The 11292-nt window shown below is 45.8% G+C and overlaps 1 protein-coding gene across 1 annotated transcript; it reads left to right on the top strand.

Moving 5' to 3' along the window:
* The first annotated feature begins 52 nt into the window (after positions 1-52).
* On the top strand, positions 53-10194 carry fxyd7 (FXYD domain containing ion transport regulator 7). Its single transcript, XM_083760838.1, has 7 exons — positions 53-113; positions 1464-1798; positions 5891-5926; positions 6663-6737; positions 8056-8092; positions 9230-9270; positions 9945-10194. Exons 2-7 carry the CDS (start codon positions 1783-1785, stop codon positions 9962-9964), a joined length of 225 nt encoding a protein of 74 aa, XP_083616964.1. The 5' UTR covers positions 53-113; positions 1464-1782; the 3' UTR covers positions 9965-10194.
* The last annotated feature ends 1098 nt before the right edge of the window (positions 10195-11292 follow it).

Below are 11292 nucleotides of genomic sequence, written 5' to 3'. Positions count from 1 at the left end.
GAGGGGAAAGGAACTCGCTACGTCCAACCGGGGAACCCCCCCCCCCCCCCCCTGTTAGGTGAAAAGAAGCAGCTTGGACTCCTCATGCACTGAAGGAAGCATAATTATGTGAGGTCAGTCCGTTGCTCTCCCCATGGTTGGCAGAGGGAGTGTGTAGCGCACAGGATTACATTAAGATTAGATAATTGACACTGGGTGAAAAAAATGGATTGCAAAAATCGTGGGATATAAATTCAAGGGGCTTGACATGAAAATATTTGAGAACCTCTTATTTCTAGAAAAAAAATATAGTGTGTGTGTGTGTGTGTGTGTGTGTGTGTGTGTGTGTGTGTGTGTGTGTGTGTGTGTGTGTGTGTGTGTGTGTGTGTGTGTGTGTGTGTGTGTGTGTGTGTGTGTGTGTGTGTGCGCGTGCGTGCGTGTTGACATGCAGTGTATGCACCACATACTGCGGCAGATCACGGGTTAATTTGGGACAGTGTAGGGAGTGGCGTGTGTGTGGGGGGGGGGGATGGGGGAATTCAGCATGCAGATTTATATTTTTTTTCCCCCCAAAACGACCAAAAGTACCTTAAATACGATCCGTTATTGTTTTATATAGGTATGGCTGTGAGTCAACATTATAGTCATAAGATATGTAGATGTATTTTATGATCCATTCTTTCTGACATTCTCAATGTAGGAATCGATCGATCAAATACATCCACGGGGTCTGAATCTCATTAATGTATATCCTGCATATATATACTGTATAAACAAAACGATTCCCTATCAATAGATCAATTACAGATCAATATGCAATCTGATGTATAGGCCTACAGTAGGCTATGCGACTGTAATAGTGCAAACTGTCGCATAAACACTCACACACACACACACAGTCACACACACACACACACACGCGCGCGCGGTCCCATTAGTTGAATGACATCCACTGTAATTAAAACGTGCGCGTGCGTGTGTGTGCGTGCGTGTGTGGGCGTACCGCATAGGAGCAACAACAGTATAGTAAAAAACGCAGATCTGAGCATCCCTCTCTGTCTCTCTCTCTCTCTCTCTCTCTCTCTCTCTCTCTCTCCCTCCCTCCCTCCCTCCTCCCCCCCCCCCCCCCCTCTCTCTCTATCTCCTCCTCTCCCCCCGCCTCTCTCTCTCTCTCTCTCTCTCTCTCCTCTCTCTCTCTCTCTCTCTCCTGCACTCTCTCTCTCTCTCTCTCTCTCTCTCTCTCTCTCTCCTGCACTCTCTCTCTCTCTCTCTCTCTCTCTCTCTCTCTCTCTCTCTCTCTCTCTCTCCTCCCCCCCCCCCCTCTCTCCCTCCCTCCTCCCCCCCCTCTCTCTCTCTCTCTATCTCCCTCCTCTCCCCCCGCCTCTCTCTCTCTCTCTCTCTCTCTCTCTCTCTCTCTCTCTCTCTCTCTCTCTCTCTCTCTCTCTCCCCTCTCTCTCTCTCTCTCTCCTGCACTGTGCCCGCAGTGCTTGGGCAGTGTGTCTGTCCACACTCTGACGCTCCTGGGTCTGTCTTTAACTCCGAGGGTCCGTTTGGTTCCAGCCCAGGGTTTCATTACCACCCGTCACCTCAGAGCATACTGCAGTGCGTCGTCTTGGCCACCAGAGGGCTCCGACGGACCGATAGACGCAGCTCTCTCTCTCTCTCTCTCTCTCTTTCTTGCAAGTCTTCAGTTTTTCCATTGTGCTCCAAAGCCCTCTCTGCAGTTTATCTCTTCATCTGCAGCTGTGTTTGTAGCACACATTAAACATTAAACGTCTGTGAGAAGATCTGACAGCAGCCACCATGACAACTAGGCCAGGTCTGTGCTTTATATTGTTGTTCTAAATCTATTCGTGACTCTAAACTTAATGTAACACTGCTTCTATCTGTCTGTCTGTCTGTCTGTCTGTCTGTCTATCCGTCTATCCGTCTGTCTGTCTGTCTGTCTATCTATCTATCTATCTATCTATCTATCTATCTATCTATCTATCTATCTATCTATCTATCTATCTATCTGCCTATCCATCTAAATCATGCAATGTGGACTTTTAAGTTTTTTCAAGCTACATATTTATTCATAATGTAATGGAATTAAATTAATTATTTATTTATTAATTTAATATGTATTTATTATTTACACATTTATTTACATATAATCATTGACACTATAGGTAGTGAAATAAAATATATGTATATTAATATTTAGTCTAATATGGTCATTTTGTGGTGTCTTCAAAGTTGCTGCATTGCTGCAACTGAGCCAAGTAAAGTATAGAAGCAGTTTGGGTTCTTAAAAAAAAGGGAAAAAAAGCAAAACTGATTCATTATTTATTACAAAACAGTTCATGCTGACTCTCACTATGAATTATCTCAGTGTCACAACTGTAGAATAATTCATGAATTAGTGCGTGTGAGCGTGCGCTCGCTCGCGTGGCGTGTGCGTGCGTGCGTGCGTGCGAGCGCCCGCAAAGTGCTAACTAAGCCACTGGGAGAGAAGGGAGAAGGGAGTTTTCCGCAGCGTGGAAGAGCCATGCATTATCGACATAGTCAGCAGATTTGTATCAGAGTATAAATTAGTCCACTATAGCCAGAATATGAACCCACACATGTTGGGTATGGTATAGCATGGGAAGCAATTTTCATAATTGGCATAATATATGACCATACCATTAACAACCTATAGAATAATAATTATTATTATAATAAAACTTTATTTGTATAGGCACCTTTCATGACATGAAATGCAGCTCAAAGTGCTTTACAGAACAATGGAGAATAAAAGAAAGCAAGGCAACGACAAAAACAAGCAGTATGAGGACAGTATGAGGACATGAATAACAAAGAAAAAAAAAAAAACACTCCTTGGGCTAAATAACCGCCATAGAGGGGTCAGCACCCCCCATGGGAGGGGCCAGCACCCCCCATGGGAGGGGTCAGCACCCCCCATGGGAGGGGCCAGCACCCCCCATGGGGAGGGGCCAGCACCCCCCATGGGAGGGGCCAGCACCCCCCATGGGGAGGGGTCAGCACCCCCCATGGGAGGGGCCAGCACCCCCCATGGGGAGGGGCCAGCACCCCCCATGGGAGGGGCCAGCACCCCCCATGGGGAGGGGCCAGCACCCCCATGGGAGGGGTCAGCACCCCCCATGGGAGGGGTCAGCACCCCCCATGGGAGGGGCCAGCACCCCCATGGGAGGGGCCAGCACCCCCCATGGGAGGGGCCAGCACCCCCATGGGAGGGGCCAGCACCCCCCATGGGAGGGGCCAGCACCCCCCATGGGAGGGGCCAGCACCCCCCATGGGAGGGGCCAGCACCCCCCATGGGAGGGGTCAGCACCCCCCATGGGAGGGGCCAGCACCCCCCATGGGAGGGGCCAGCACCCCCCATGGGGAGGGGCCAGCACCCCCCCCCCCCCCCCCATGGGTGCTCAATAATATTTCAACACTTTTGGTTCCACTTTCAGTAAAGTTTCCACATCCTCTGCCTCTAATGGCAGTTCTAACCCACTTTCTCTCTCTCTCTGTCTCTCTCTTGCTCCACCCCTCTCTCTCTCCATCTCCCCCCCCACCCTCTCTCTCTCTCTCTCTCTCTCTCTCTCTGTCTCTCTCTTGCTCCACCCCTCTCTCTCTCCATCTCCCCCCCCCCCTCTCTCTCTCTCTCTCTCTCTCTCTCTCTGTCTCTCTCTTGCTCCACCCCCTCTCTCTCTCCATCTCCCCCCCCTCTCTCTCTCTCTCTCTCTCTGTCTGTCTCTCTCTCTCCACCCCTCTCTCTCTCCATCTGCCCCCCCCCCTCTCTCTCTCTCTCTCTCTGTCTCTCTCTTGCTCCCACCCCCTCTCTCTCTCTCTCCATCTGCCCCCCCCCCTCTCTCTCTCTCTCTCTCTCTCTCCCTCTCTCTCTTTCCCTCTCTCTGTCTAGCTCTCCCTCTGTCTCTCTCTCTCTGCCTCTCTCTTGCTCCACCCCTCTCTCTCTCTCTCTCTCTTCATCTGCCCCCCCCCCCTCTCTCTCTCTCTCTCTCTCTCTCTCTCTCTGTCTCTCTGTCTCTCTCTTGCTCCACCCCTCTCTCTCTCTCCATCTCGCCCCCCCCCTCTCTCTCGCTCTCTGTCTATCTATCTCTCTCTCTCTCTCTCTCTCTCTCTCTCTCTCTCTCTCTCTCTCTCTCTCTCCCTCTCTCTCTTTCCCTCTCTCTGTCTAGCTCTCCCTCTGTCTCTCTCTCTCTGCCTCTCTCTTGCTCCACCCCTCTCTCTCTCTCTCTCTTCATCTGCCCCCCCCCCTCTCTCTCTCTCTCTCTCTGTCTCTCTCTTGCTCCACCCCTCTCTCTCTCTCCATCTCGCCCCCCCTCTCTCTCGCTCTCTGTCTATCTATATATCTCTCTCTCTCTCTCTCTCTCTCTCTCTCTCTCTCTCTCTCTCTCTCTCTCTCTCTCCATCCCCCCTCTCTCTCTCTCCCCCCCCCCCCCCCCCCTGTGTGTGCTGCATGTATTGTGCTGAGGCAGAATGGAGTCAGAATGCTGCAGTGATCCTACATGGCTCTCCTACACTCAGCCACTGCTGCAATCTCTCCATACTGTAGCGTAGCCTACTGGCACTGCTTACTGTATACTGTATATTACTCGGAGTCTCTTTACTGTACTGTAACCTGAAGTAGGAAGAGTTATTCTGTGAGCATAGAGTCTATTAGAGGAAGTAGGGAGAGGCTTTCCACCTCGGAGGAAAGCCTGATATGCGTTATTAAATTGCTGTGTGGTCCGGTGTGGAGGGGATGATATCGTTACGTCATGTTGTAGTCATTGTTTTGTAGTCATCAGGATGATATCGTTACGTCATGTTGTAGTCATTGTTTTGTAGTCATCAGGATGATATCGTTACGTCATGTTGTAGTCATTGTTCTGTAGTCATCAGGATGATATCGTTACGTCGTGTTGTAGTCATTGTTTTGTAGTCATCAGGATGATATCGCTACGTCATGTTGTAGTCATTGTTTTGTAGTCATCAGGATGATATCGTTACATCATGTTGTAGTCATTGTTTTGTAGTCATCAGGATGATATTGTTACCTCATGTTGTAGTCATTGTTTTGTAGTCATCAGGATGATATTGTTACCTCATGTTGTAGTCATTGTTTTGTAGTCATCAGGATGATATCGTTACGTCATGTTGTAGTCATTGTTCTGTAGTCATCAGGATGATATCGTTACGTCGTGTTGTAGTCATTGTTTTGTAGTCATCAGGATGATATTGTTACCTCATGTTGTAGTATTGTTTTGTAGTCATCGGGATGATATCGTTACGTCATGTTGTAGTCATTGTTTTGTAGTCATCAGGATGATATCGTTACGTCATGTTGTAGTCATTGTTTTGTAGTCATCAGGATGATACCGTTACGTCATGTTGTAGTCATTGTTTTGTAGTCATCAGGATGATACCGTTACGTCATGTTGTAGTCATTGTTTTGTAGTCATCAGGATGATATCGTTATGTCATGTTGTAGTCATTGTTTTGTAGTCATCGGGATGATATCGTTATGTCATGTTGTAGTTAGTGTTTTGTAGTCATCAGAATGATATCGTTACGCCATGTTGTAGTCATTGTTTTGTAGTCATCAGTATGATATCGTTACGTCATGTTGTCAGTGGTTTGTAGTCATCAAGATTATATTGTTACGCTGTGTTGTAGTCATTGTTTTGTAGTCATCAGCATCCTGATGACTACAAAACAATGACTACAACATGACGTAACGATATCACCCGCTCCCGACCAGAACATAAATCGGAGAAGGATTGCCCTCTAGTCTCGGTACCCTGCAGGCTTTTATTTCCGTTCCCATTGGCCCAGGTTGAGAATCATTGCTCTGTCACTGGAAGACCATGTGCATCTTATAAATTAAAACAAATATATTTTCATTTCTTTACAGAAGAAATGTTTGCAGATCAAAGCGCCTTCCATTATGGTAAGATTCTGTCTAAATTAATTTACATACTGTATATAAAGACAATGCTATGATTACAGTATGATTATACCGGTACTTAATTACTGTTATGTAGGTATTTGTCCATTGACTATTTTATTATGTCATTTAAAAAAGCTTCAATCCAGAACTTCATACATTAATATTTTGCATTTGTTATTTTATCTTAATACCATATATAACTACATTTATAGTCAGGTGATATTAATTAAAATCTGGGAATACATTTCTTACCAATACATGGTCTATAGTAACACATCTCGCAAAGGCTGAAATGTTCTTTCCTAAAAGGAGAATCAGCTGCTGAAAGTTGGGCTACTTAACAACCTATACTGTAGCCTATAAGGCAAATAATTCAACATGTTATTGTAGCATGCGGCGGGTTTCATCATTCTGAATCCATTGCATTGGTTTCATGATTCTGAATCCATTGTAACATGCGCCGGGGTTCATAATTCTGAATCCATTGCAAGCATTTGTCTTGCACGAAAAACACTCCTTGGGCCAAAACATCGACCATAGCCACTTGCCCTGCACATGTGACGACCTCATCACACTTGTGAGAAATGTATTCCCAGATTGGACATTCTTCTGATATTATTCCCTGGCTATTAGACGCTGGTGTCTGATTGGATGTAGCTTTAAACTTCAAGGATGAATTATGTCATGTCCATCATGATTGATTGATTGATTGATTGATTGATTGATTTATTGACAGACTACGAGTCACTACGGACCACGGGATTCATCTTCGGTGTCGTCTTGTTTTTGTCGGGAATCCTCATCGCCATGAGTGAGTCTTCATCACTTATAGACCTTCATCATATCATCTTCATCACTTACAGACTCAAGGCCTATTCATAGTCCACTTTCAGGTGAAGAGGTGACGACATAAACGGTGGTTAGTAACAACAGAGAGATGTGTTTGGGGTGAGCGGTGAGTCTCTTACCACCGCGGCTCAGTGACGTCATGTTGTAGTTTTAGTAAAAACAGAGAGGTGTGTTTGGGGTGAGCGGTGAGTCTCTTACCACCGCGGCTCAGTGACGTCATGTTGTAGTTTTAGTAAAAACAGAGAGGTGTGTTTGGGTGAGCGGTGAGTCTCTTACCACCGCGGCTCAGTGACATCATGTTGTAGTTTTAGTAAAAACAGAGAGGTGTGTTTGGGGTGAGCGGTGAGTCTCTTACCACCGCGGCTCAGTGACGTCATGTTGTAGTTTTAGTAAAAACAGAGAGATGTGTTTGGGTGAGTGGTGAGTCTCTTATCACTGCGTCTCAATGACGTCATGTTGTAGTTTTCGGTGGTCACCTTATCACCTAAAACCGGACTATGAACAGGCCTTAAAGGCCCTTTCAGATGGGGAGCGAGTGACGCCGGCGTTGTCGCCTAGATCAGGGGCGTAGCCTCGTAGCGTATAAAAAAAACGAAGAAAAAAAACGGTGACCACAATCCAGCTCTAGTCGCCCGCGGGTATGTGCACGAAACAAGCATGCGAGCGACATTTTCCCGGGACCGCGGCCCCGTGAAAATACGCCTGCGCAATCGCCCCTCAACTTCTCTGCATGTGTGTCCAAAAGTAAAACGCAAAATCATGGAAAATGTATTACCAAGGCGCTCCCCATCTGAAATAGTAATATAAAACCAGTTTGGTTTTGATTCATTTTGTTTTTAGTTAGGAATTTATTTACATTTTTGTTTTTATTATGAAGAAAGCCTTGATTTATAAAAGGTGAAAAGGGTAGAAAGGTAGATAAAGGTAATACATATTTTACATGCAATTCTTATTTGTTTAGTTTTGGATTGGATTGTTCAATTACGTTTTTATTTAGTTTTATTTCGTTTTTTTAAACTTAGTTTTGACTTCACCTATTGAATGTTTTTTATCACTTAATTTGAGTTATGCTTAGCGGTTGTGCGGGCATCACGTAAACACTATACAGCAGATCGCCAAGCCCACAACAGGTTGCGCCGCGACACATTGTGGGGCTTATAGATCTGCTATTTCCCGTGCTTCATATAACCTACTGTACATCCGTGCTGTAGTCTCCATCATGTAAAGACTCGTTCGCTCATCGTTGTAACACTTGTGATTCGTTCGTATCCTCGAACTAGGTAAACAAATCACAAGATGTGTGTCACCCAAATCCAAGTAAGAGCTGGATGCACGGCGCGCCTCCTATGCATCGTGCATAGCATTGTGTGCGTGTGTGCGCGTGTGTGCGAGTGTGTGTGTGTGTGTGTGTGTGTGTGTGTGTGTGTGTGTGTGTGTGTGTGTGTTTGTGTGCGTGTGTGTGTGTGTGTGTGTGTGTGTGTGTGTGTGTGTGTGTGTGTGTGTGAACTATATGTCCATGCATGGTCCAACTCATCGGAACTACGTATGCATGGTCCAAGGAAAAGAAAGGCAGTCCGCGTGCTTTTCTTGAGCTCCCAGGACATACTTTAGTTAAGGCAGAGACACACAACGTTTCCTGACGAAGACCCGCAAGGGTCGGAACGCTGTGTCTCTTGCCTTAAACAAAGTATCCTGGGAAGTGGGAACGCAAGAACAGAGTGCTTCCCTTTCCCTGTAGAATGTTTTGGGAGATGTGTGCATGCAGGCTTCCCTTTGGGAATCTGTCATGCACGGTCCAACTCGCCTCATACGGAGCTGTGAGGATCCACAGAGCTTTAGCTACCTGCATGGTGTCGTCAGCAAACCCCCACTGAGCAATGTTCGGCTTTTAGGCGTCTAAATGACCGTCTAAAAAATGGGGTAAAAATAGTCTAAGAATGAAAGTTTTTTTTAGCAGTCTAGGCTTAGATTAGGGTTAGGGTCTACATATAGTTTAGGGTTAGGGTCTACATTTAGACCTTGATTAGCCAGGCTAATCAAGGTCTAAATGTATACCGTCTATATATAGACGTTGAATCGACGTTGTTTTATTAGATTAGACGTTGTTTCAACGTCTAATCTAAGCCTAGACTGCTACAATTTTTTACCCCAGACCAATTCTTTTTGCCATTTTAGACTTTTACAAAAATGCTCAGTGGGCCAGTGTGCAACACCACTGATGCATGCAACCGTGGGTCAATCCAACACCACTGGTGCATGCAACAATGCAACAATTTACAGTATACAACATTGCACGATGCAACCATTGGTCAATCTAACTGGTCTCTGGTCAACATGCAGTCATCAGCATACAGGATGACCGGCGTTGTGTGGCCATTCGCTTTCATTACTAGGCCTCTGAGTGATCCACTTCATGCTCACCTTTTGGATTCATCCGTATTTCTTCGTCCACAGCTCCAACTCGTCCGCAAGCCAAGTGCCAACAAAGCCAGAGGGTAAGCTCATGTTAGAGGAGTGGAGAGTGCCTGAATATTTAGACAGATGTTTTTTAGGTGTGATCGAGGCCGTAGGCCTGAATCACACCTTCACACCAGGTTGTTGTATATAGCTGATGCATGAGACTTGTTTACTGATGCAAGCTCGCAATGCATTTCCAATGGGAGTCACATGGTTTGACACAACATTTTTGTTGAGGGGGAGGGGGGCAGACGAAACACAGCCGAAAGCCGTACAACAACAATGTTGTGACTTCCATTGGAAATGCATTGGGGCGGCCATGACACTTTGTTTACATCTAGCATGCATCAATGTTGTATGTAAGGCCTGACTCACACCTTTCGATCTAGCATACAGCATTGATGCATGCTAGATGTGAACAAAGGGCAAGTGTCAATGCATTTCCAATGGAAGTCACAACATTTTTGTTGTACGGCTTCCGGCTGTGTTTCGACTGCCCTCCTCCCCCTCATACAACAAAAAGGTTGTGTCAAACCATTTGACTCCCATTGGAAATGAATTGAGAGCTTGCATCAGTCAACAAGTCTCATACAAGAAGCATACATCAATCTGTTGTGCACGTGTGAGTCAGGCCTTACAGATCCGATCAGCTACATGTGTTTTCGTTTTGTGTCTAACGTTGTCCTGCTTTACTTCCTGGTTGGATGTTTAGCCCCTCCCCAGACGGTATAGGAGCGACCAATGTGCTTCAAGGAGGGGAGCCACGGGAACGCACGCACACACACACACACACAGTCACACACACACAGACACACACACACACACACACCCTCACACACACACACACACACACACACACACACACACACACACACACACACACACACACACACACACACACACACACACACACACACACACAAACACAAACGCACATTGTCATCACACTATGGTTGGTTTATGCATTACAGTTATGTTAATGTTTAATATAGGCCTACACAAAATTACGATAATTGTTAGGCTTAATTATGTTAGGGATAAAATCCCTGAATGGATTGAATGAATGTAAATGTATGGAATAAAATCCTGACAGGATGATTAAACATTTTTATTTCCCGATAATGACCGCCGACCCGTTTATTATCCCTCTTATTTCACCGCTATACTTAATAAATTAATTAATACATTGACCCCAAAAGTAGCAACAAAGCGACTCTGTATTGCCTTGCTTACGTTTGTGAAATGAAATGAAATGAAATGAGTGTTGCGCTGGCCGTCTGCGCAGCTGGCCGTCTGCGCAGCTGGCCGTCTGCGCAGCTGGCCATCTGCGCAGCTGGCCGTCTGCGCAGCTGCAACGCAGTCTGCCCAGCTGCAACGCAGTGGCCTCGGGGAAACAAGGAAGTGAGAGTTGATCAAATAGAATCCATTTTCGGTTATACTGCATCGTGTATTTCTCGCTTCAAAATGAATTCAAACACATACTTGAGAGCAACGTTTAGTTGTAAATGACATTGTGTGTTTGTTTACATTGGCTGTCACGTTGGATACGGCATAATAAGCTCCCAGCAGTGCAGCCAATCAGGTGCTCTGAGGCTTTGATTAGACAGTTTGATAGGAGCCAATCGGGTGCTCTGAGCCTTTGATTAGACTAGCGGTCTGTTATCGAGCGGACCGGTCATTATCAAGAAATAACACACCGCTGAATTCAGCGACTGACCAATCGGAATCAAGCATTCGACCAAGCCGTGCAATAGTGTCTAATTAAGTACACACGTCATTGTTACGTTACAGATGAGTAACTCCAGACTGACTTCCAGGACGTTATCGTTGTACGTTGGAGCGGAAATAGCAGATCTACAAGCTCTCAGAAGGACGCATTGCAATGCATTGTGAGCTTGGTAGATCTGCTGTTTTCATACACGTGTGTGAAAGGTCTTTCGAGCGGCTTTAGGAAAACAAACGTGTAATGGATTGTTTTTTAGTTTTTAGTGTGTGGTCTGACATCTCTTTCGGTGCTTCAAATAAAACATAATATATGTTGACGTTAACGGGGCATTTCA

Source organism: Protomyctophum parallelum (genome assembly GCF_964188405.1).
Source record: "Protomyctophum parallelum genome assembly, chromosome: 3".
NCBI lineage: Eukaryota > Metazoa > Chordata > Actinopteri > Myctophiformes > Myctophidae > Protomyctophum > Protomyctophum parallelum.
The sequence above is the reverse complement of the archived record's forward strand: the minus strand, read 5'-3'. Positions and strand labels throughout refer to the sequence as shown.